The 25,170-nt window shown below is 40.7% G+C and overlaps 1 protein-coding gene across 2 annotated transcripts in view; it reads left to right on the top strand.

Moving 5' to 3' along the window:
- The window catches only part of naf1 (nuclear assembly factor 1 homolog (S. cerevisiae)), a 215,781-nt gene that overhangs the window by 174,582 nt on the left and 16,029 nt on the right, over nucleotides 1-25,170 (top strand). For both annotated transcript variants that reach the window (XM_072256013.1, XM_072256012.1), the window contains exon 7: nucleotides 8,121-8,172. In XM_072256013.1, coding sequence (XP_072112114.1) covers nucleotides 8,121-8,172 — 52 coding nt within the window. The remainder of the gene's footprint in view (nucleotides 1-8,120; nucleotides 8,173-25,170) is intronic.

Here is a 25,170-nt window from a genome sequence, read left to right as displayed (position 1 = left end):
AACACCACTGATCATGACCTGCAGGCAGTATACATCTTCTACCACCTTCTGCATTCTGTAGCCAAAAGAATTCTGTATCCATACAGCAAAGCTTCTGTGGATCCCATTCCTCCGAACTTTCTGAAAGAACTTACCATGTGGAACCTTGTCAGACACCTTACTGATATATATCAATCCACTGCTCTACCTTCCTCAATGTGCTTTGTCACATCCTCAAAGAATTAGTTCAGGCTCATACGCATAACCTTCTCACAAAGCATACTGACTGTCCCTACAATGACCGTGCTCATAAATCCTGTCCCTAAGAATTTGCTCCAATAATTTTCTAAACACTGATGTAAGACTTACTGGTCTGTAATTCCCAGGATTATCCCTATTACCTTTCTTGAACAAAGGAATAACATTTGTTACCCTCCAATATTTGGTACTATTCGTGTGGCCAGTGAGGACTCAACGATCATCACTATCTATCCTGGTGTTTGTCAAAAGTTCCAACACATCCTCTTTCTTAACATCAACATGTTCCAGTGGATCAGCCTTTTATTCATCAAGGTCTTCTTGCTGCTGAACAGGGATGCGAAGTATTTATTAAGGACCTCCTCTACTTCCTGACTACAGGGACACGTTTCCTGTTTTATCCCTGATCAGTTCTACTTCACTCCAGTCATCCTTGTATACTTCATGTACATGTAGAACTCCTTGGGGTTTTCCTTAATTCAACTCACCAAGGCTTCTTATGTCGCCTTCTAGCTCTCCCAAGTCCCTTCTTAAGTTCCTTCCTGGCTACCTTACAATTCTCAAGATTCCTGCATGATCGTTGCTTCCTAAACGTAAAGAATTATGCTTGTTTCTTCCTCTTGTCGAGTTGGTGCACATCTCCTATCAAAATTCATTGCTTCACCCTACTACCCTTTCCCTGACTCGATGAGACAAACCTGTCCAGAACCCCATGCATGATCTCCCTAAACAACCTCCACATTTCCATTGTGCATTTACCTGAGTACGGTTCTTCCCAATTTATGGTCCCAAGTTCCCGTCTAATATCATTGTAATTCACCTTCCTCCAATTAAATATTTTTTGAGAGCATCTGCTCCTATCCCTGTAAAAAGCTATGGTAAAGGTCAAGGAGTTACAATCACTCTCTCCAAACCTTTCCTAATCAATATTAGGGAAGTTGAAATCACCTATGACAACAACCCTGTTATTTTTGTGCCTTTCCAAAATTTCCCTCGCAATTTACTCCTCAGTATCACTGTTGCTATTGGCATCAATGGAATGCTCCCAATAGAGCGCTTGCTCCCCTCCAGTTCTGACTTTCACCCACGCTGACTCAGTACATGATCCCTCAATGACGTCCTCTCTAAGTAACAAAGGTTTTCCAAATACTTATAAATTCAATCCCTAAGAATCCTCTCCAGTAATTTCCCTACCACTGACTGGTCTATAGCTTCCAGAAATATGACCTAAAATGTGATCAGATCTTCATGTAAGTCGTAAAACTAGATAAAGAGAACCCAATTAAATAAGTAATACAAAAAGCATCATACTTGTTCATTTATTTATTGAGAAAAATTATCCAATATTGCATGTATTTGTTGGAAAAGGTATATAAACCTCAGGGGTAATGTCTTCTACAGAAGCTATTTGGAGTCAAGTGTTCCAATCAACAAGATCAGAGTGGAGGTGTGGGTTGTAGAAGTGCACTGTCCTGTTAAAAAAAAAAAGACACAAAGTCAGAATCTACTCTTCTCAAGAAAGATCTGTTTATGTGCACCATGCCTCGATCGAAACAACTTTCAGAGAACTTTAGAGAAGAACTATGAAGATAGATGAAGCTGGGAAAGGCTACAAAAGCATTTCTAAAGACCTGTGTTTTCATCTGCTCACACTAAGAGAAATTGCCTACAAATGGAGAAAGTTCAGTACTGTGGCTGCTCTCCCTAGGAGTGGGCATCCTGCAAATATCACACCAAGAGCACAACATGCAAGGCTGAAGGAGGGTGACAGCAAAAGACCTGCAGAGATCTCTAAAACTTGCTAAAGTCTCTGTTCATGTGTCCACTATAAGAAAAACCCTGAACAAGAATGGTGTTCATGGAAAGACATCACATAGGAAACCACTCCTCTCCAAAAACCATTGCACCACCTCTCAAGTTTGCAGAAGACCTGATCAGATGTTCTCTAACACTTCTGGTACAACATTCTGTGGACAGATGAGACAGAAGATGAACTTTTTGGCAGAAATACACATTGCTGTGTTTGGAGGGAAAAGGGCACTGCACACCCAACACCAAAACCTCATCCCAACTGTGAAGCATAGTGGAAGGAGCATCATGGTTTGGGGCTGCTTTGCTGCCTCAGGGCCTGGACGGCTTGCAATCACTGAGCGAACAATGAATTCCAAATTGTATCAAGACATTTTACAGGAGAATGTTAGGACAGCAGTCCTTCACCTGAGGCTTAATAGAAACTGAATAATGTAACAAGACAATGATCAGGAAGACAAAAGTAACTCAACAACAAAGGTTTAAAAAGAAGAAAATTCATGTTTTGGAATGGTTGTGTCAAAATCCTGACCTTAATCTTACAGAAATATTGTGGAAGTAGTTGAAGCAAGCAGTTCATGCAAGGAAGCCCATCAGTATCCCAGATTTGAAGGACTTTTCCAAGGAGGAATGGCCTAACATTCCTCCAAGTCGATGAGCTGGACTGATCCACATTTACCAGAAACATGTGGTTGAAGTTATTGCTGTAAAAGAGGGTCACACCAGTTACTGAAAGCAAAGTTCACATACTTTTTCCAACAAATACATGTAATATTGGATAATTTTTCACAATAAATGAATGAACAAGTATAATGTTTTTGTGTTATTTTATTGGGTTACCTTTATCTAGTTTTATGACTTGCATGAAGATCTGATACTTTAGATCACATTTATGCAGAAATAGAGAAAATTCTACATGGTTCACAAACTTTCTCGCACCACCATTGCTGTCCTGTACTCTGTGCAGTTGATCTTTAAGCGCCCTCCATATGTCAGATGTGGGCTTGCCCAAAAACATCTGTTACTATTTACATCTCCCTAATTGTTGCTTAATACTCTTGTAATTTACGTTAGCTCCAATTTAATACTCTACTACAGGTTTATGCTTATCCTTGCCTGTAGCTATCTAAAGGAGTTGTGATAACTTCCCAAATTGTACTTCCACTGAAAGCCTGTCACCTTGTAAGGTTCATTATCCAACATCAGGTCCAGTATAGCCCTTTCTCTTCTGGACTATCTACATATTGATTTATGAATCTTTCCTATATTCATCTGACAAATTGTGCCCCATATAAAACTCTTGAATTAAGAAGGTCCCAGTCTGCATAGGTTGAAGTCACCCACTACAACAAACCTATTGTTTTTATACCGTCCCTTACCCTGCCTTCCTGTCTGTTCTTTATTGTCCTGTTGGTGGGTGTCAGTAATTTTATTCCATCAGACTGTAATTGTACCTTCCTTATTTTTGATCTGTACCCATATACACTCAGTGGATGTACCCTCCATTACTCACCTTCCAGGTTAATCCCTGATTAATAGTGCATCGTCCTCTCTCCCACCGCACACCTTGCCTCCTCTATCTTTTCTAAAGATGTTAAAACTCTGGAACATTAAACATACATTCCTGTCCCCCTCTCAACCAGGTCTCTGTTATGATTGCAACATCACAGTTTCACTTACTGGTCTATGCTTCAAATTCATCATTCTTACCCTTAATATTCTTAGCATTAAAGTAGACACACTTCAACCCAACCCCACCATCCCATTGTGTCTATAACCTTGCTCCTGCCTGTTCTTACTGGTTATGACATCTACGTTCCTCTGAATCAATCTGCTTTCTGGCCTAGTGCTTTGTTTCCCATCCTCATGCCAATCTATTTTGAATCCCAAATAGCACTACCAAACTAATACTAAGATAGTCATAGTCATACTTTATTGATCTCGGGGGAAATTAGTTTTCGTTACAGTTGCACCATAAATAATTAAGTAGTAATAAACCATAAATAATTAGATAGTAATACGTAAGTTATGCCAGGAAATAAGTCCAGGACCAGCCTATTGGCTCAGGGTGTCTGACCCTCCAAGGGAGGAGTTGTAAAGTTTGATGGCCACAGGCAGGAATGACTTCCTATGATGCTCAGTGCTACATCTCGGTGGAATGAGTCTCTGGCTGAATGTACTCCTGTGCCCACCCAGTACATTATGTAGTGGATGGGAGACATTGTCCAAGATGGCACGCAACTTGGACAGCATCCTCTTTTCAGCGCACCACCGTCAGAGAGTCCAGTTCCATTCCCACAACATCACTGGCCTTACGAATGAGTGTGTTGATTCTGTTGGTGCCTGCTACCCTCAGCCTGCTGCCCCAGCACATACCAACAAACATGATCGCGCTGGCCACCACAGACTTGTAGAACATCCTCAGCATGCACTGTGACACATCATCAGTGATGTAACCTGGGGTCATTGGGTGTTTCGGGTCTTGCAACATCAGACACTCTCACGCAGGCGATCCAGCCAGGGTTAATCAGGCCCTGGGTTGTGTTCCAGCAGCATCAGTCCATGGGTCACACCTCTTGATCCATAGCCATCTGGAGGCTTGCTCAGCAGCCTCTGTGGCAGTCCTGGTGTCTCTTTTATTTGCAAACCCCCGTAATACCTAGGAGGGAGTAGGTTCTGCATAGCAAGCAGCCAGCAAAACCTCTACAACCCACCTCTATAGGCTTGCATCGTGCCCTCCACCCCTGTCTCTGACACTGCTTTACCACCACCTGGTATTTGGCTTTCTTACGTTAAAATGCCTCCTCAATCCGGTCTTCCTTAGGAATTGTCAGTTCTACCGTGACCACCTACTTTGAGGTTTCTGACAGAATGAACACGTCATGCCTCAGGGATGATATGACGAAGTCTGAATACTGGCTATCATCCCTTTACTGATGCAGAATCTTGGCCTGAAATGTTTACTACCTCCTTGCTTTCACAAATGCTGCTTAATCTGCTGAGTTCTTCCAGCAGTTTACTTTTTGCCCAAAATTTCAGCAGCTGCGGTCTCTTGTCTCTAACCATAATAACTAATTGGAGAGGATTATTGAACTGCTAAGGTATGCACAAGAAACAAAATTGATGATGAAATGTAAATAATTCAAGCTTTTGTAATAATTAAATATTCATTTTCTTTTAAAGTCTAAAGGGTTTTTGTCAGGAAGTGAATAATTCATCAGTTCTTTCTGTAAGAAGTGCTACTTTCATAAGCTCTAATACAAGCATCAGGGCTTCAAAATGTCTTGAGGGTGTCCACTTCATTATACAAACGTGACTGTCCTAACATTCAAAAACCTCTCAAAATGTATTTAATTTGCAGTGATCAGATTTTGCGCATTAATAAAACAGTAATATTACTAGCAATAGGTGATAACTGTAATTAAATGCAATAGGCCAGATTGAAATAACATTTGAAGTTAAAGAGATATACCACACTGAAAACATACATTGAAAATTAATCTAAAGACTTGACATTAAAATAATCTGCTGATGATAATGGTTGACTCCGGTAGAAGACAGGGAGGGAGGAGGTGGTGTCTGAAGTAACAGGTGGTGGCAGGGAGGGAGAACCAGGTGATATTGTGCCATATCTGATTAGACCAAATGTATTTTCTTGTTTAGTTACTGGTTGTGCTATCTGCAAATTGGGCTTATGCATTTTCACTTTGAAAAGTCTGTAAAAAACACATGTTCAATGTGAAACTTGCTTCACAGCAGAGCTTGAACGAGTAATTTAATTTCAGTATTAATTTAACACCACTTAAATATGCTCATGATAATCCTTCCAGCACAAGGTCACTAATATAAGAGTCCTTAGTAAGGGTGGCAGCATGAACAAACATCAATCTTATGATGACAGTTGTTAGGTTTAATTTCAATCCAGTAACATATGGAGGAAATTCGTGTTGTTCTTGGAAAAGAAATATCAACCTATTTAAAAATAAAATGGTTTACAATTCTGCCAAAGAGGGGAAGAAGATGAACTTAGTCATATGAAAGTTACAGGCAAGGTTTCTGGAAATCACTGCCTGGCATCCAATCTAGATAACTGCTGGTTTTAAAATAGCAAAATTGGAGAGCAAAATTGAAATTGTAAATTGTTCATTGTGGCATTATCAGATGAGAAGTCATCCAGAAAACTACTGTTCTGCTTGTTTATAGGACTGTGGAACCTGAAGGGGAGAATGGTAACTGTTTAGATGGTTTTCTAAAGTTGTTTTAAAAACTGACTTTTTAATCCTCCATAATCACATTTTTACATTTATCACAGTTTTGAGGTGGCATCTCACCTGTGATTACCCTAGCATAGCAGACAACACCTATAGCTCCTTTTGTGCTGGGGTATTTAAAGAGTTGTTAACTGCCACCAGTGACTTAGTGCCAATCAGCCTGAAGAAAAGCAGCTAGCCTATTTCTTCCTTGCATTATTATTTTACATATAGTTCCAGGGGATAGCACTTGGAAAGCTGTAACCCTCCCATGCATGGAAAGATACTTTTGCCCTTGAGAGAGAAAAGAAAAGCAGTGTAAATCTGCTTTTATTCTTTTGACTATTTGCTTGCAGATGACTGCACAGCCTTAACTACTTAAAGAATGGTAAGAATGCAATCTGTGCTGTCTTGGGGATAACTGGAGGAAATAAAACAGATGTGGTTGAAGAGATACTAGACAAGGACAAATAGGAAGGAGGGAAGAGAGTAGTGGTTGGGTTTAATGAAGTTTGGCTTAGACTGAGCGACCTGCATCTGTGCTATAAATTCTGTGCACAAACTTTGTGGATTGGTAAGTCTACATCACATTTGCTGTCAGAAGAAGCAGAAATAGTAACTACTTCCTGATAAAGCTAATGAGGAGAAGAAAGGAAGACTTTTTTTTTAGTGTTTTGGGAAGAGTGCAAGATTGTGTATACAGTTGACACACGTGATGGACCAAATGATCTCTTGGTGCTGTAACATGTATGATTCTAGAAAATAGCTGTATTAGTGATTTCAAATTTTATAGTGTACAGTGGATTTGGTTCCCCTCCTTTGCAAGTTTATAGACCATAATAGAAATAAAATTGTATCATGACTATTTTGCACTTCTTTTCTTATAATCCTGAACAAATTTCTTAAAAGTAAATACTATTTAATTTATGCAAATCTTATAACTAGTTTTCTTTCTCCAAAACTGAAAGTTCACTTAAATATACTTGGAAATAAGCATGAATGCAAATTTATATTATCAACATTATTTGTCACGCATGGATTACATCTTCATAACAAGCAAGAATTTTTTCTTTCGAAGTTCTATTTGGAATGGATATTTTATGAGTCTTGATCAGTTCTGTGTTTAAAGGGGAGTTAAGGTGTTGGAAAAGGTATGTCCCTAAGGGAGTTTAATTAAATCTTTCACCATGGAAGCAGGCTCTTGGTTTATTGCAGATGTGCTTGTTTTTTTTTCTTGCTTGTAGTTCTGATTCCTTGCCCCCTTTTAACAAGCAATTCTCTAAAGAACTGTGAACTCTTAATTCAGCAAGTCTTGTGGTAGAACATGGTGCATTCTTTATAAGTGCAAACCTTTATTTAAGTTCAGCTCTATAGTGGATAGTTGTTAGTTGTCAAAGATTATGTCGAATATTACAGGCCTCGATAGAGTGGATGTCGAGAGGATTTTTCCTATAATGGGGGAGTCTAAGACCATAGGACATAGCCTCAGAATAGAGGGATGTCCATTTAGACCAGAGATGAAGAGGAATTTCTTTAGCCAGAGAATGGTTAATCTGCGGAGTTCATTGCGACAGGTGACCATGGAGGCTAAATCATTGGGTATATTTAAGGCAGAGGTTGATAGATTCTTGATTACTCAGAATGTGAAGGGATACATGGAGAAGGCAGGAAATTGGGCTGAGAGGGAAAATTGATCAACCATGATGAAATGGCGGAGCAGGCTCTATGGGCCAGATGGCCTAATTCTGCTCCTATAGCTTTTGGTCTTGTATGAATAGCTATGTTGAGCATTTTAATTGACTGTATTTATTTTTTTTTAAACAGACAGAAAGGTTCAGATGCATCATGGAGAAATGACCAAGAGCCCCCACCTGAGGTGAGTTGGTTCCAGTTGATAGTTTTTCTCCATAGTTGCAGAGCAATGTATTTTCAGTTCATTGAATACCGTAATACTCAAACTGAAGGAATGAAAATGCCACCATGTACTTTGCTTTGTTTGCCCAGATCCCATCTTTTGTAAGCTTTGAACAGCTGTCATGAGGGAGTCCAACTAAGTAAACATTCAGTGAGTTTATTATACATTCTTATACTGTTGCTAGGTCCCTGCCCTGAAAAAACATGAACATTCCCTGTAGGTACTTTAGTATGAGTCAAACAGCAGAGGCGAGAGATTGCACTACTCTTCTTATCACCAGGTTTGATTGTAACTAATCTCTCAAATATTTGCAGGCTTTTATTGCGAGGGATATGTTCCATACAAATAGTCTTGGTACAATTACAGAGTGCACTTATGATGACCCTCTTTGATTATGGCATGCAGTTTGGTTTTCCCTGTTATATGGAGGATGTGTTTCATTGGAGGCAGCCAGAGGGGTATATTTATGGTATTAAAGGGCTGATATGTGATGAAAAGTTGAAGAAATTGGGGTCATGCTCGTTTCAGTATAGAAGGATGAGAGGTAAATGTACAGAAATCTGAGGGGGATTAACATGGTGAATGCTGAGAGGACGTTTCCTGTACTGGGAGTACCTGGAACTAGAGAGGTATAGATTTCAAATAAGGAGTTGCCCATTTAAATAGAGATTAGACGAAATTTCTTCTCTGGTTATGAATTAGACCTCAAGATACAGGAGCAGAAGTATTCCTTTCAGCCCATCAAAACTTTTCTGCTATTCAATCATGGGCTAATTCAATTCTTCCAGTCATCCCTGCTGCCCTGCCTTCTCTCCATACCCTTTGATGCCCTGGCTAATCAAGAATCTATCTATCTCTTCCTTAAATACACCCAGTGACTTGGCCTCCACAGCCGCTCGTGGCAACAAATTCCACAGATTTACCACCCTCTGACTAAAGTAATTTCTCCGCATCTCAGTTTTAAAAGGACGTCCTTCAATCCTGAAGTCGTGCCCTCTTGTCCTAGACTCCCCTACCATGGGAAATAACTTTGCCATATCTAATCTGTTCAGGCCTTTTAACATTCAGAATGTTTCTATGAGATCCCCTGTCATTCTCCTGAACTCCAGGGAATACAGCCCAAGAGCTGTCAGACGTTCCTCATATCGTAACCCTTTCATTCTTGTGAATCTTCTCTGAACCCTCTCCAATGTCGTTATATCCTTTCTAAAATAAGGAGCCCAAAGCTGCACACAGTACTCCGTGTGGTCTCATGAGTGCCTCTTACAGCCTCAGAATCACATCCCTGCTGTTATATTCTATACCTCTAGAAGTGAATGCCAACATTGCATTTGCCGCCTTCACCACCGACTCAACCTGGAGGTTAACCTTTAGGGTATCCTGCACAAGGACTTCCAAGTCCCTTTGCATCTCTGCATTTTGAATTCTCTTCCCATCTAAATAATAGTCTGCCTGTTTATTTCTTCCACCAAAGTGCATGACCATGCACTTTCCAACATTGTATTTCATTTGTCACTTCTTTGCCCATTCCCCTAAACTATCTAAGTCTCTCTGCAGGCTTTCTGTTTCCTCAACACTGCCCGCTCCTCCACCTATCTTTGTATCATCGGCAGATTTAGCCACAAATCCATTAATCCCATAGTTCAAATCATTGACATACATTGTAAAAAGCAGCAGTCCCAACACCGACCCCTGTGGAACTCTGCTGATAACCGGCAGCCAGCCAGAATAGGATCCTTTTATTCCCACTCTCTGTTTTCTGCTGATCAACCAATGCTCCACCCATGCTAGTAACTCCCCTGTAATTCCATGGACCCTTATCTTGCTAAGCAGCCTCATGTGCAGCACCTTGTCAAAGGCCTTCTGAAAATCCAAGTACACCATGTCTACTGCATCTCCTTTGTCTACCCTGCTTGTAATTTCCTCAAAAAATTGCAGTAGGTTAGTCAGGCAGGATTTTCCTTTCAGGAAACCATGCTGGCTTTGGCCTGTCTTGTCATGTGCCTCCAGGTACTTCGTAATCTCATCCCTAACAATCGATTCCAACAACTTCCCAACCACTGATGTCAGGCTAACAGGTCTATAGTTTCCTTTCTGCTGTCTCCTACCCTCTTAAATAGCGGAGTAACATTTGCAGTTTTCCAGTCATCCAGTACAATGCCAGAGTCTTATCGATTCTTGAAAGATCATTGTTAATGCCTCTGCATTCTCCCCAGCTACTTCCTTCAGAACCTGAGGGTGCATCAAATCAATTGTTTGATTTCTGTACCTCAGAGAGTTGAAGAGTCAGACTCTGGATCGACTCTCGGTGCAGGTTGACAGACGTTTAGACCATAAGGTGTTTGAGGAGGTTTGTGGATTGAATGGGAAATTATTGTTGAGGGCAGTATTAAATCAGCCATGATCTTACTAAATTACTCGAGGCCAGTCATCCTTCCATATTTCCATATTATTCTTACAATGTAGGAGACTGTTTTGAACCATCAAGTTTGTGCTGTCACAGGGCAATTGCAGTCCCATTCCCAACACACTCAGCTTTTTCCCTGTAATCTGTTATCTTCTTATACCCATCAGTTCTGCACAGATTCGACCCCTCATCTTCATGCTGGCGATAATTTACATTGGCCATTTAAACTACCAATCTGTATGTCCTTGGTATAACAATTAAACCAGATGGTCACAGTGGGAATACGTAAGCTCTACATGGGGTTCACCACTGGTCAGAATCGAACTCGGGCTGCGGTAGAAGTGAGGCAGCAGCTTCACTGACTGTGCTTACCTTTATGAGTCAAGGGAGAGGGGAAAACTTTAAACAGGATATGAAGGAAAAAGGATATGTGGATATATGATAATGGATATATGGATTAAGCTTCCAAGGAAAGTGGTAGCTTTAGGTACAATTTTAGCTAGTCCATGTCTCTGAACCACACAGGAATCCTGGTTTTACCAATTGTTTTTTATAGCAATAAATATTCAATATAGCAATAGTTTCAGCATGAGGCCCCAATAAACATTAAGGAATTCTTCCTCACTTGATATTACTCTTCATAATAAGTACGCGATTTCTCTCATTCAAAATTATTTTCCCTTTTTCCTTCATCTAATCTCATACGGAAATTTAAAAAACACAGTACATGCATGATAGGGCTTCAAAATTAAATTCTGCTTGAACCATTACAAGAAACATTTGCAGAAACTAGCATGCTGTGCATTTTATTATAAGTTTAATGCTTTCATCTTTTACTTTCAGAATAGAATAAGGAGTACTCGTTTAGGCTTAATGGAATGGTTTGAATTTGCAACTTCCATTTGCAGTATTAAAAAAATTAGATTCCTGTGTCTCACTTCAATAAAAGGAATAACAATGTGGCTTAAACGTCAATGACCTTCGTTCAATGATCAATGTTTTTATTTACACAGTTTTTTGAAATTAATTTTGGGCACTAGTGGAATCAATTGATTTAAAATTATGAAACACTACATTGAAATGCATTAACTAAGTATCATCTGACAATTTTTAACAAGGTAAGATGAACTTATCAGTTAGTTTTCCAATATATAAATGCTTTACCTTATTAGAGGATGTAATGCTAAAGCTTTTTGTACTCCAATCAAAAATTGCTATGTGCATCGAATTGAAGCTTTTGTTTAGAATCCCATAGAGTGCAGATTCTTTATAGATTGGATTCCAAGGATAGGATATCTATTTTATCATTAATTCTGTGATCCTTGATTTATAATTTCTGAAATTTTCCTTGACCATATCGTAGTGGCTGCAAATTCTAACTGCCAAACTGAAACCTTTGAAACAACACGCATGGAGGAACTCAGCAGGCCAGGCAGCATCTATTTATCTTTTCTGTGTAAGGCATTTATTTCCCCAGGGCTAATGGAAGAACACATTTAAAACAAAAATATCGGCTGCTAATGCAGCACATTGATGCAGCCATTAGTGCTTCTGCCTCACAGTTCCAGGGATCTGTGTTCGACCCTGGTATTGACAGGATTGTGGACTTTACACATTCTCTCTGTGACTGTGCAAGTTTCCTCTGGGTGCTCCAGTTTCCTTCCATATCTCAAATACATAATGGTAAATTAATTGGATATGGTAAATTACTGCTTCTGTGATTACTTTTAATGTGACAGGATTGAAATATTACTGACTTGTTAGTTTGACTTAATTTAGAGGCAGGATATAAGAAGATGCAGTCTTGATCAATATGCACAGGATGCATTGTGATCTCTGGAAAAGTATACCATAGACATAGTTCCATTCTTTTGCTGAAGTCCAGTTAGCATGGTATACAGTGCCTTTGTTCACATAAATAAGAATTACAACTAGGGATTTTGATCAATTTAATTGAGAATTTTTATTTGTGAATAACATGTTCCATTTTTCCGCAGTGGAGCCCAAATTTAGGGATAATTTTAAAGCATGAAAAACTAATTTAAAAACTGGAATATCAGCACTTCAAAAGTATTCATTCCCCTTTGCTTAGGACTTAGTTAGGCCATATTTGCAGCTATTACAGCCAGCAGTCTTTTTGGATAAGTCTCTATTAGCTTTGCACCGTGTGATGGAGCAAAATGAGCCTCTGGCAATGATCTTTGCATCATCAATGGGGACGGGAGAGATTCCGGAGGATTGGAGGGTTACGGATGTTGTTCCCTTATTCAAGAAAGGGAGTAAAGATAGCCCAGGAAATTATAGACCAGTGAGGCATACTTCAGTGGTTGGTAAGTTGATGGAGAAGATCCTGAGAGGCAGGATTTATGAACATTTGGAGAGGCATAATATGATTAGGAATAGTCAGCACAGCTTTGTCAAAGGCAGCTAGTGCCTTATGACCCTGATTGAATTTTGTGAGGGTGTGATTAAACACATTGATGAAGGTAGAGCAGTAGATGTAGTGTATATGGATTTCAGCAAGGCATTTGACAAGGTACCCGTGCAAGGCTTATTGAGAAAGTAAGGAGGCATGGAATCTAAGGGAACCTTGCTTTGTGGATATAGAACTGGCTTGCCCACAGAAGGCAAAAAGTGGTTGTAGACGGGTCATATTCTTCATGGAGGTCGGTGACCAGTGGTATCCCTCAGGAATCTGTTCTGGGACCCCTACTCTTTGTGATTTTTATAAATGACCTGGATGAGGAAGTGGAGGGATGGGTTAGTAAATTTGCTGATGACACAGAGTTTGAGGGGTGTTGTGGATAGTGTGGAGGGCTGCTGGAGGTTACAACGGGACATTGATAGGATGCAAAACTGGGCTGAGAAGTGGCAAATGGAGTTCAACCCAGATAAGTGTGAGGTGGTTCATTTTGGTAGGTCAAATATGATGGCAGAATATAGTGTTAATGGTAAGACTCTTGGCAGTGTGGAGGATCAGAGGGATCTTGGGGTCCAAATCCATAGAGCACTCAAAGCATGATGAGAGGGATTGGTTGTGTGGATAGTAAGAGGCTTTTTCCCAGCACTGAAATGGCTAGCACGAGATGGCACAGTTTTAGGGTGCTTGGAAATAGGTACAGAGGAGATGTCGGGGTTAAGTTTTTATGCAGACAGTGGTGAGTGCATGGAATGGGTTGCCGGTGATGGTGATAGAGGTGGATATGATAGGGTCTTTTAAGAGACTCCTGGATAGGTACATGGATCTTAGAAAAATAGAGGGCTATGGGTAACCCTAGGTAACTTCTAAGGTAAGGACATGTTTGGCACAGCTTTGTGGGTCGAATGGCCTATATTGTTCTGTAGGTTTTCTATGTTTCTATTCCTCCTTGTAAGATTGTTCAAGCTGTGCCAGGTTAGCTGGGGAGTGGCGGTGGACTGCAGTCTCGAGGTCTTCTCAAAGATATTCCATTGGATTAAGGTTAGGATTCTGACTGGGCCACTCAATTGCATTCGTCTTCTTCATTGTTGCTCTGGGTCCTTGTCCTGCTGAAAGATGAATTTACTCCCCAGATTAAGCTTTCTGACAGAGGCTAGTAGGTTTTTATCCAGAATCTCTCTGTATTTAGCAGCATTTATCTTCCCATCAACGCTGACCAGGTTTCCAGTCCTTGCTGCTGAAAAGCATCCCCATAGCATGATGCTACCTCCACCATACTTTACAGTAGGGGGGTGTGTACTGGCTGAATTGCAGTATTAGATTTACCCCACATGTACCACTAGTGTGGAAGCCAAAACATTCCCCTTTAGTCTCATCCGACCGCAAGACCTTCTTCCACATTTTTACAGTATTTTCTAAGTGCTGCTTTGCAAAGTCTTTATGGGCAAGGATATCCTTTTTTTTGGCCAGGGTTTCCTCCTTGCCACTCTTCCATAAATACCCTTTTTGTGCAAGGCCTTTAGGGTTTGTGGAGCCATGAACTTCATTTCCAGTTACAGCCAATGACTTTTGCAGTTCACTCAGAGTGACCATTGGCATCACAGTAGCCTGTCATAAAAGTGCCATTCTTTTCTGGTGACTAAGTTTAGAGGGGTGGCCTGACCCAGGGAAGATAGCTGTGACTTCATATTTTTTTCCCACTTTTTCATGATGACTACACTGAGCTCCGAGATATGTTCAGTGAAAAGGTCTTGTATCCTTTCCCAGTTTTGTGCTTCTCTGTTATCATTTTTCTGACTTGACAAAAGAACATTCAAGATTTTATTTTGGTTTGTCTGTTGAAAATATACTATATTGTTGGACCTTACAGAGAAAGGGATGTTGATTCTTATGAATTCATTGAAAACAGGTGATCCTCCAATTTTCTACATCAACAAATTGGAAGAGCTAGTAAGGTAATAGATATATTGTGCCTGAGGAAATTTACCATAATAATTACAAAGGGGGTGGATACTTTTTCAGTCTCTCAATTTTGGTTTTTAATTTTTAGTAAATTCTTGACAGGTTAACACATTTTTCTTTTGATTTGACATGATGTTTTGTAGATTAGCTCAAAAATCCTGATTCAATATATTTTAAATTCAGAAACTGAGACAGTAAAATATGAAAATAGTGGCGGGGCTGAATACTTTTCAAGGCACTGTATGTCGACATTTAACAAACTTCTGGGAATTTCATCAAGCTCCCACACAAATGATAGGATTGTTACTTGTAGGATTTTAGGTTGATAATGCATTATCCTGAAATGTAATTATTACTACATGTGCAATTCTGCATGGGTATCTGTTATTGTTCACTAAATACCGACACTAAGGTTGTATGGCAACTTTTAGAATAGTTTTAGAGATTACCTGTAAGATCCCAGTAAATAAGAAAATTAATGGTAAGAAGGATTTGGATCTTTTTTATCAGCTTTTACTTAGATAAATGTAATGCAAATACTTCACCTTGGGCACTTCCAGTGCACAGAGAACTGACTTCTCAAGGCTCCTTGGTGGGTGATAGAACTGCCTGGTAATGTGTACGAGTCTATATGGTTGGTGTCCAGGGTCTCAAGGCTTTTGTTTTCAAATAAAACAAAGTGATAGTTGCATTACCTGAGGCTTTGAGATAAACAAGGAACTTGGGGTCAATTTCAAAGTAATGACAGAATGGGATACAATCAAAGTGCAGCTTTTAATTGGATAGATTAGAGAGGATGCTGAGGCATAAGACCCACTTTTAGTTTTCTGAAACAAGTTGTCAGAGTATGGAATGAATATGCGTTTCTATAAGCATTCAAGGGGGCCTGAATTAATTCCAGAGTCATTAATGGAGTTGCATATTATGGAAGTCAGAGAGGTGCATATAATTATTGATATAATTATTGTACTCTCCAGTTACTACAGTTTTCTAGAAACATAGTTACCTTCTGGAAATGACTGTTGGATTTTCTCAGTGTTCTCTTCAATTGGTCTGATATTGGTATCTATATTTTTGGATTTGCCAAGAAATTACATAGGAGTGAAGGCAGGGGGTTCAACAGAAGTTATGCCATTTTACTCAGTCAAGCTTGATGAGGTAGGTATTTTAAACCTCTTTTTTAATTACATGGATCATTCAAATTGAATCCTATTACAAAATTATACCTTTTTTTCCAGGTACTAGTGGAAAAAAAATGCTCTTTTTGATCTAAATTTCTTTACGTGTCAGCAGAGTATTAACTGGCATGGAAAATTAAGGTAGTCAGTTCCTATTATAACTGTTTTAAGTTTTAATGATCCCTTACCAGAATCTAGATATTGAAAGCTTTTAATTCCTCTGCCAGTCAAATACTGTACATGGAAAAGGAGCAACCTTTTGTCTTCGTGAAACAGATATGGTAGTTCCCTTGTTTAAAAAAGCCCTCTGGTGTTCCTACTGAATAAAGACCACTTTAATGTTAAATGTGCTGACAGTTATAAGGTTTGTTCAGTGACTCTGCATTATGCCAAATCCGATATCAGATTTGTGTGCTAATTATTCATTTAGTATTACAATTGTGAATTTGACCTGTGTGATTTCAGAGCTAATTTTCTGTTTCTGGGTGTTAGTAATCCAGTGTAATTTCATAATAGGAATTAATCCAAACAGGTAGAAATCTCAGTGTTAAAACCACTACTTCTATATCAGTGGCGAAGAATGAGTTGAAACGTCAAAGTTCCTTCTCAATCTCCCAGTTGATCTCCAGTTTGCTGGTTTTTAATTTTGCCTGGTGAACAGAGCTCACAGCATGGAAACAGGCCCTTTTCTCACTGAGTCCATGTCAACAGTCAACCACCTAATTACACTAATCCCTCATTGATGCCTTTTTTACAAATGCAAGAGAAAGTTTGTGAACCCTTTGTGGTTACCTGGTTTTCTGCATTAGTTACTTATAAAGTGTAGTCTGATCTTCATCTAAGTCACAATAATAGACAAACACAATCTGCCTAAACTAGTAACACACAAACAATTGTACTTCTTGTTGTCAGTACTGAGTACACTGTGAACAACGTGCAATGCTGAGGAGGTGATAAAGAACCCGATTAACAGCAAAAGACCTGCAGAAATGCCTAAAACTTGCTGAAGTCTCTGTTCATGTGTCCACTGCTAAGAAGAAACACTGAACAAGAATGGTGCTCATGAAAGGACACATTGCTGCATGTCTCAAGTTTGCAGAAGACCACCTGGATGCTCCACAATGCTTCTGGGACAGTGTTCTGTAGACAGATGAGACAAAAGTTGAGCTTTTGGAGGAAAAAGGGCACTACACACCAATACCAAAATCTCATTCCATCTATGAAGCATCGTGGAAGGAGCATCATGGTTTGGGACTGCTTTGCTGCCGCAGGGCCTGGGCAGCTTGCAGTCATTGAGGGAGCAATGAATTCAAAATTGTATCAAGACATTTTACAGGAAATTGTCAGAGTAGCGATCCTTCACCTGAAACTTAATAAAAGTTGGATGATGCAACAAGACAATGATCCAAAACACAAGTGAATCAACGACAGAATGGTTTAAAAAATATTAAAATTTGTGTTTTGGAATAGCCAACTCAGACCTTAACCCAATTGACATGAGCTGAAGAGGGCTTTTATTCAAGGTACCCGAAAATATTGATGAACTGAAACTGTTTTGTATGGAAGAATGGTCTAAAATTCCTCCTCGCCATTGTGCAAATCTGATCAGTAGCTACAAGAAATGTTTGGTAGAGGTTATTGTTTCTAAAGGAGCTTCTACCAATTATTAAATACAAGGGTCCACATACTTTTCTCTAGCCTGGACTATGAATGATTAAATAATATGTTCAATAAAGACATGAAAAGTACTATTGTTTGTGTGTTATTAGTTTAGGCAGATTGTGCTTGTCTACTATTGTGACTTGGATGAAGATCAGACCACATTTTATGAGTAATTAATGCAGAAAACCAGGTAATTGCAAAGGGTTCACAAACTTTTTCTTGTAACCGTAATTCTCTACACATTCTCATCATTTCCCTTCACAATCAATAGCAACGTACAGGGGTCATTTACCTCCAAAGCCTCGAATTTTTGGGATATGAGAGGAAACCACATTGTCAAATGACAGTTTTAAATTTGGCCGTGTCTTTGTTAGGGATTTCAATGCTGTTTCTATTCTGAAAGGAAGGTTATGGACTTTCTTTCTTGGACATTGCACCAGCGGAATTACATTTGTAAAATTAAACATGGAACAAGTATCCACTCAATGCTTAAGCAAGCATCAACAAATCATTGTCCCATGTCAAAGCCAATCAAAACTGAAAACACAAGGCCACAAGACATAAGAGCAGAATTAGGCCATCAGCCCATCAAGTCTGCTCCACCGTTCTATCATGGGCTGATTTTTATCACACTGAACGTCATTCTCCTGCCTTCTCTTCCATAACTTTTGACAACCTTTCTAATCAAGGAACTGTCAACCTCCGCTTTAAATATACCGAATATACAGATTCACCACCCTCTGGCTAAATAAATTCCGCCTAATCTTTAAGAATCATTTGCATAGTATAAGATTGCAGGCTCAAAATGCTCCATAGAGGAGCAATGCCAGCTGTTCCCCTAGAGCAGGAGTTCCCAACCTGAGGCTTGCAGACCCCTTGCTTAATGGTATTGGTCCATGGCATAAAAAATGTTGGGAACTTCTACACTAGAGATTACTAGTTGTTTACTTGCAGTGTGTGAAATGGAAACAATATGAAGACCAAAGATGCTCAGATCAGACCACCTATGTGGGAAGTAAAACAGAGATGCTGTTTCAGTTCAAAGAGCCTCTGTCAGGAGGAGAGAAGAGAAGTATCTTTCACTGCAGAGAGGGTGGGGATGTGTCTAAGAGATAAAACCGAAGTGACATTGGGGGTAATCTGTAAGGTCACCTGGTACATGAGTGAACAGGAGCAGTTTGCGAGTGAAAACATGGTCAAAAGAATGTAATTGTGAAATGCAGAGTAGAAAGACATGTCCGGGCGGGTCAGGCTGGGGACATCTCCACTTCCAGAGAGGTGAGGAGGGGTTGAGTTAAAAATGGAGGAGAAAAACCAAGATGAGCTAATATGAATTGAGTTACTTTGTCACTTAAATATCATGAGGTGATTTGAATTAGCTACTGCCATAAAACCTTCAAAGCTGGAGGTAATGCCTTATCAAAATTGATTTTAAAATAATAAAGATTTTCTTTTATTAACCTATTGAAATTTTAGTCAGAGAAATAAATATTTATCAGGGACATAGGTCTTATGTTGACGGAAAATCTTGCATTTGTATAGTATCTTATCAAGTCTAAGACATCTTAAAATGCCTCACAAAATGTGAACTGGATTCAAATGCATTGCAGGATGTTAGGCAGTTATAGTCAGTTGTGTGTGTGCTAGCACCCTATACAAATTATCTTTCCACAGTGTTGATTAACAGTCTAAATCAACAAGCTCCAAAACCTGGTGTACCTCTCTCTCTGCAACTGGATCCTTGACTCCCTCACAGGAAGATCACAATCTGTGTGGATCAGAAATAGCATCTCTTCGCTGACAATCAACACTGGCGCATCTCAAGGATGTGTGCTTTGCTCAGCCCAACATCTATACTCTCTACACCCACGACTGTGTGGCTAGACACAGCTCAAGCGACATCTCTAAGTATGCTGACAATGCAACTACTGTCAGAATTTCACATGGTGATGAGGAGGTGTACATGAGCCAGACAGATCAGCTAGTGAGTGATGTCACAACAACCACCTTGCATTCCATGTCAGTAAGACCAAAGAATTGATTGTGGACTTCAGAAAGGAGAAGTCGAGAAACACACACCAGTTCTCATCTAGCGATCAGAAGTAGAAAGGGTGAGCAGTTTCCAGTTCCTAAATGTCAAAATCACTGAAGATCTATCCTGGGCCCAACATTTTGATGCAATTGCAAAGAAAGATTTACAGCACCTATATTTCATTAGGGGTTTGAGGAGAATTTGTATGTCACCAAAGACACTTGCAAATTTCTACAGATGTACCATGGAGTATGTTGGTTATTATAGCTGGAGAGGTTGTAGTGGGAATAAGTTCACACTACCTCTCAATGGTATGTGTCTCAAGTAGCCTCTGACAACCAAGTCCAGCTCCTGACCTTTATGTATGGCTTAGATACTAAATTTGGCCAAACTGTTTCTGCTGACGATAGAAGGAGCAAAGGCAGATTTCGGGCGCCTTAAAACCAGTCGCTTTGGGCTCTTTAGCCATGGTCGGCAACTCAACTATGAGAAGGACATCTCTGATCTCAAAACTCTGTTGCCTTGTGGCTATATCCACTCATGGGGAATGCTTCGGGAGTAAACCGTGAGGAAAAGTCTGGAGCTGAAGACCCTAAGGCAGTCCAATATTGAGTTCAACGCTGACTTGTAACTCCTGTGAAACTGCTGGTGCCAAACTGTATCGGTCTCTGGTGTTCTTTTGGATTCATTAGCAGCATGGAGAGGGTGAGCCTGCTATACGGACAACTGCTTGCTCTCCGTATTGTACTGCCCTGGCTTGCTTACTGGCTTACACATCACCTAGACAGCTGGGACACAAGACTTGTGGTCGACCAAATCTAACGGAGGGCCTCTATCACCATAGATAGCATACTAATTCATTGCATCATTCTCTAGTATGGAGGAGCCATTGCACTGGATCAAGAAAAGGTGCAGAAAGTTGTAAACTCAGCAACTCCATCATGGAGACTAGCTTTCCCAGCTTTGACAACACCTTCAAAAGTAAATGCTTCAAAAAGGTGCATCCAGCATTAAACATAGAAACATAGAAAATAAGTGCAGGAGTAGGCCATTCGGCCCTTCGAGCCTGCACCGCCATTCATTATGATCATGGCTGATCATCCAACTCAGCCTTCCCTCCATACCCCCTGACCCCCGTAGCCACAAGGGCCATATCTAACTCCCTCTTAAATATAGCCAATGAACTGGCCTCAACTGTTTCCTGTGGCAGAGAATTCCACAGATTCACCACTCTCTGTGTGAAGAAGTTTTTCCTAATCTCGGTCCTAAAAGGCTTCCCCTCTATCCTCAAACTGTGGCCCCTCGTTCTGGACTTCCCCAACATCGGGAATAATCTTCCTGCATCTAGCCTGTCCAATCCCTTTAGGATCTTATACGTTTCAATCAGATCCCCCCTCAATCTTCTAAATTCCAACGAGTACAAGCCCAGTTCATCCAGTCTTTCTTCATATGAAAGTCCTGCCATCCCAGGAATCAATCTGGTGAACCTTCTTTGTACTCCCTCTATGGCAAGGATGTCTTTCCTCAGATTAGGGGACCAAAACTGCACACAGTACTCCAGGTGTGGTCTCACCAAGGCCTTGTACAACTGCAGTAGTACCTCCCTGCTCCTGTACTCGAATCCTCTCGCTATAAATGCCAGCATACCATTCGCCTTTTTCACCGCCTGCTGTACCTGCATGCCCACTTTCAATGACTGGCGTATAATGACACCCAGGTCTCGTTGCACCTCCCCTTTTCCTAATCGACCACCATTCAGATAATAATCTGTTTTCCTATTTTTGCCACCAAAGTGGATAACTTCACATTTATCCACATTAAATTGCATCTGCCATGAATTTGCCCACTCACCCAACCTATCCAAGTCACCCTGCATCCTCTTAGCATCCTCCTCACAGCTAACACTGCCACCCAGCTTCGTGTCATCCGCAAACTTGGAGATGCTGCATTTAATTCCCTCATCCAAGTCATTAATATATATTGTAAACAACTGGGGTCCCAGCACTGAGCCTTGCGGTACCCCACTAGTCACCGCCTGCCATTCTGAAAAGGTCCCGTTTATTCCCACTCTTTGCTTCCTGTCTGCTAACCAATTCTCCACCCACACCAATACCTTACCCCCAATACCGTGTGCTTTAAGTTTGCACACTAATCTCCTGTGTGGGACCTTGCCAAAGCCTTTTGAAAATCCAAATATACCACATCCACTGGTTCTCCCCTATCCACTCTACTAGTTACATCCTCAAAAAATTCTATGAGATTCGTCAGACATGATTTTCCTTTCACAAATCCATGCTGACTTTGTCCGATCATTTCACCGCTTTCCAAATGTGCTGTTATCACATCCTTGATAACTGACTCCAGCAGTTTCCCCACCACCGACGTTAGGCTAACCGGTCTATAATTCCCTGGTTTCTCTCTCCCTCCTTTTTTAAAAAGTGGAGTTACATTAGCCACCCTCCAATCCTCAGGAACTAGTCCAGAATCTAACGAGTTTTGAAAAATTATCACTAATGCATCCACTATTTCTTGGGCTACTTCCTTAAGTACTCTAGGATGCAGACCATCTAGCCCTGGGGATTTATCTGCCTTCAATCCCTTCAATTTACCTAACACCACTTCCCTACTAACATGTATTTCGCTCAGTTCCTCCATCTCACTGGACCCTCTGTCCCCTACTATTTCTGGAAGATTATTTATGTCCTCCTTAGTGAAGACAGAACCAAAGTAATTATTCAATTGGTCTGCCATGTCCTTGTTCCCCATAATCAATTCACCCGTTTCTGTCTGCAGGGGACCTACATTTGTCTTTACCAGTCTTTTCCTTTTTACATATCTATAAAAGCTTTTACAGTCCGTTTTTATGTTCCCTGCCAGTTTTCTCTCATAATCTTTTTTCCCCTTCCTAATTAAGCCCTTTGTCCTCCTCTGCTGAACTCTGAATTTCTCCCAGTCCTCAGGTGAGCCACTTTCTCTGGCTAATCTGTATGCTTCTTCCTTGGAATTGATACTATCCCTAATTTCTCTTGTCAGCCACGGGTGCACTACCTTCCTTGATTTATTCTTTTGCCAAACTGGGATGAACAATTGTTGTAGTTCATCCATGCAACCTTTAAATGCTTGCCATTGCATATCCACTGTCAATCCTTTAAGGACCTACATCACCCAGGACATGCCCTCTTTTCATTGCTACCATCAAGGAGGCGGTACAGGAGCCTGAAGGGAGACACTCAATGTTTCAGCAACAGCTTCTTCCCCTCAGCCGTCAGATTTATGAATGGACACTGTACCCATGAAAATTTGCGCCACTTTTTTCCTGTTTTTTTTGTACTTATTATGTAAATTTTGGTTGTCAATTGATTTTGACAGTGACAATTGTGTTTGCGCAACTCACCTGATGTGTGTTTGAAGATGACTGTAGAGGCCATTTCTTGAATGACACAGCCATTCACAGTGGGAACAAGGGAATTGTCCTGATTCTGTAGGCATAGCTGTTGTTGCTGCTTTCCTCTTCTGTCGGGCACAATGCCTGTCTTCGAAGTTGCGGTGAGTAAGTTTAACCAAGGCGTCCCAAATAGTTCTGTCTCATGCCCTATGTTCCAGATACCCTGAAGCAAGCCTACTATAAGCAGTACTGACTTTCGTCCAGTCCTTAAACCTCTTTTGAGGTCTACCATAGTTTCTGCTCCCCGTGATAACTGGTCATAGAGCAGCTCCTTAGGGAGTCTGGAGACCTCCATGTGCATAACATGTCCGGTCCAACGAAGTTGTGCTTTCAGGATCTTGGCTTCAATACTTTTAGTCTTTGCCCTATTGAGGACTTCCAGGTTTGTGATACGTTCATGCCAGCAAATTCCCATAATGGATCTCAGGCTGCGCATGTGGAAGTGCTCCAGTAGTTTTGAGTTGCATTTTATATACAGTCCACAATTCACCACCATACAAGGGGCCAGTGAAGACAACAGCTTTGTACAAAATGATCTCAGTGGACATCCAGATATTATGCTGACTTAACACACATGATCGCAGGCAGCTGAGGCTCTGGCAAGCCTTGCAAATCCTGGCATTGATTTCTTTATTCAAGGAACTATCACTGGAGATGACACTGCCAAGGTATTAAAATGACGTTACTACCCTCAGTGTTGTGCTTTCAATCGTGATGGGAGATGGCACAGTAGCAGGCTGAAATAAGGCCTCTGTTTTGTCCAGACCGATGGTGAGACCAAACAAACACCAGTTCATAGCCAGTTGCAGATCAGACTCCTTGCTGGCCATTAGAGCACAGTTATCCACACAGAGTACTTTGAGGATGACTCTTTTAACCGTCTTAGATCTGGATTTTCAGCGACACAGATCAAACAATGATCTTTCAAGTCTGTACTGTAATACACCCTGTGTTCAAGGTCTCTGACTGTGTGATTGAGTACACATGTGGGGGGAAAAAAAGATTGAACAGCATGGGGGCCAGCACACACTCTTGCTTCATTCCATTTGGGGCTCTGAGGTTTCCCCATTTAAGAGGAAGTGGCCAGCCTTATTGTGGAAGAAGCGAGTAAGACTGATGAGCCTGTGTGGGCATCCCAACTCCGACAAGATTGCCCAGAGCACTTCTCTGTTAACTGTGTGAAAGACCTTGGTTAAATCTATGAAGACGATGTATTGTTCTAGGTTCTGCTCGATACAGTTTTCTGAACCTGATGGATGTGAACAGTATGTCAGTGGTGCTTTTTCAGGGGTGGAGCCTGCACTGTGACTCAGGCAGGTTCTTCTCTGATATGATTAGAGGGCTGAGAATGATGCTGGCTAGGATCTTCCCGGCAGTCGACAGCAGCGAGATGCCATGGTAGTTACCGCAGTTCCCTTTGCTGCCTTTGTTCTTGAGAGGAGATACAATCAAAGTGTGTCTGCATTCACTGAACATGTCTTCATCTTCCCAGGTGCTCATCAGAATGTCATGGAAGGTCCTTAGTGCAACTAGACCCATTAAGTTGCAGATCTCGGTAGGGATTCCATCCTTCCTAGGGGCCTTTCCAGAATTTAAGCAAGCAAGGGTTTATTTGACCTCAACTGTTTGAAGTTAAATGTAAGAGGGAGGTCGAGGCTGATGGCTGTGTGTTTCTTGGGGATCTGACTGAATGAAGCCTGGTCTACAGTAGAAGGCCTGTTGAAAGTGTTGCTGAAATGCTTTCTCCACCTGCTGTTAATGCTTTTTTGTCTCTGAGCAGGACTGTGCCATCTGCTGACAGAAGGCATGTGGTGCATGGCTTGTGTGATCCATAGGTTGCTTTTATGGCATTGA

Source organism: Mobula birostris, chromosome 4 (genome assembly GCF_030028105.1).
Source record: "Mobula birostris isolate sMobBir1 chromosome 4, sMobBir1.hap1, whole genome shotgun sequence".
Lineage (NCBI taxonomy): Eukaryota > Metazoa > Chordata > Chondrichthyes > Myliobatiformes > Myliobatidae > Mobula > Mobula birostris.
Note: the sequence above shows the minus strand (reverse complement) of the source record. Positions and strands in the feature narration are given on the sequence as shown.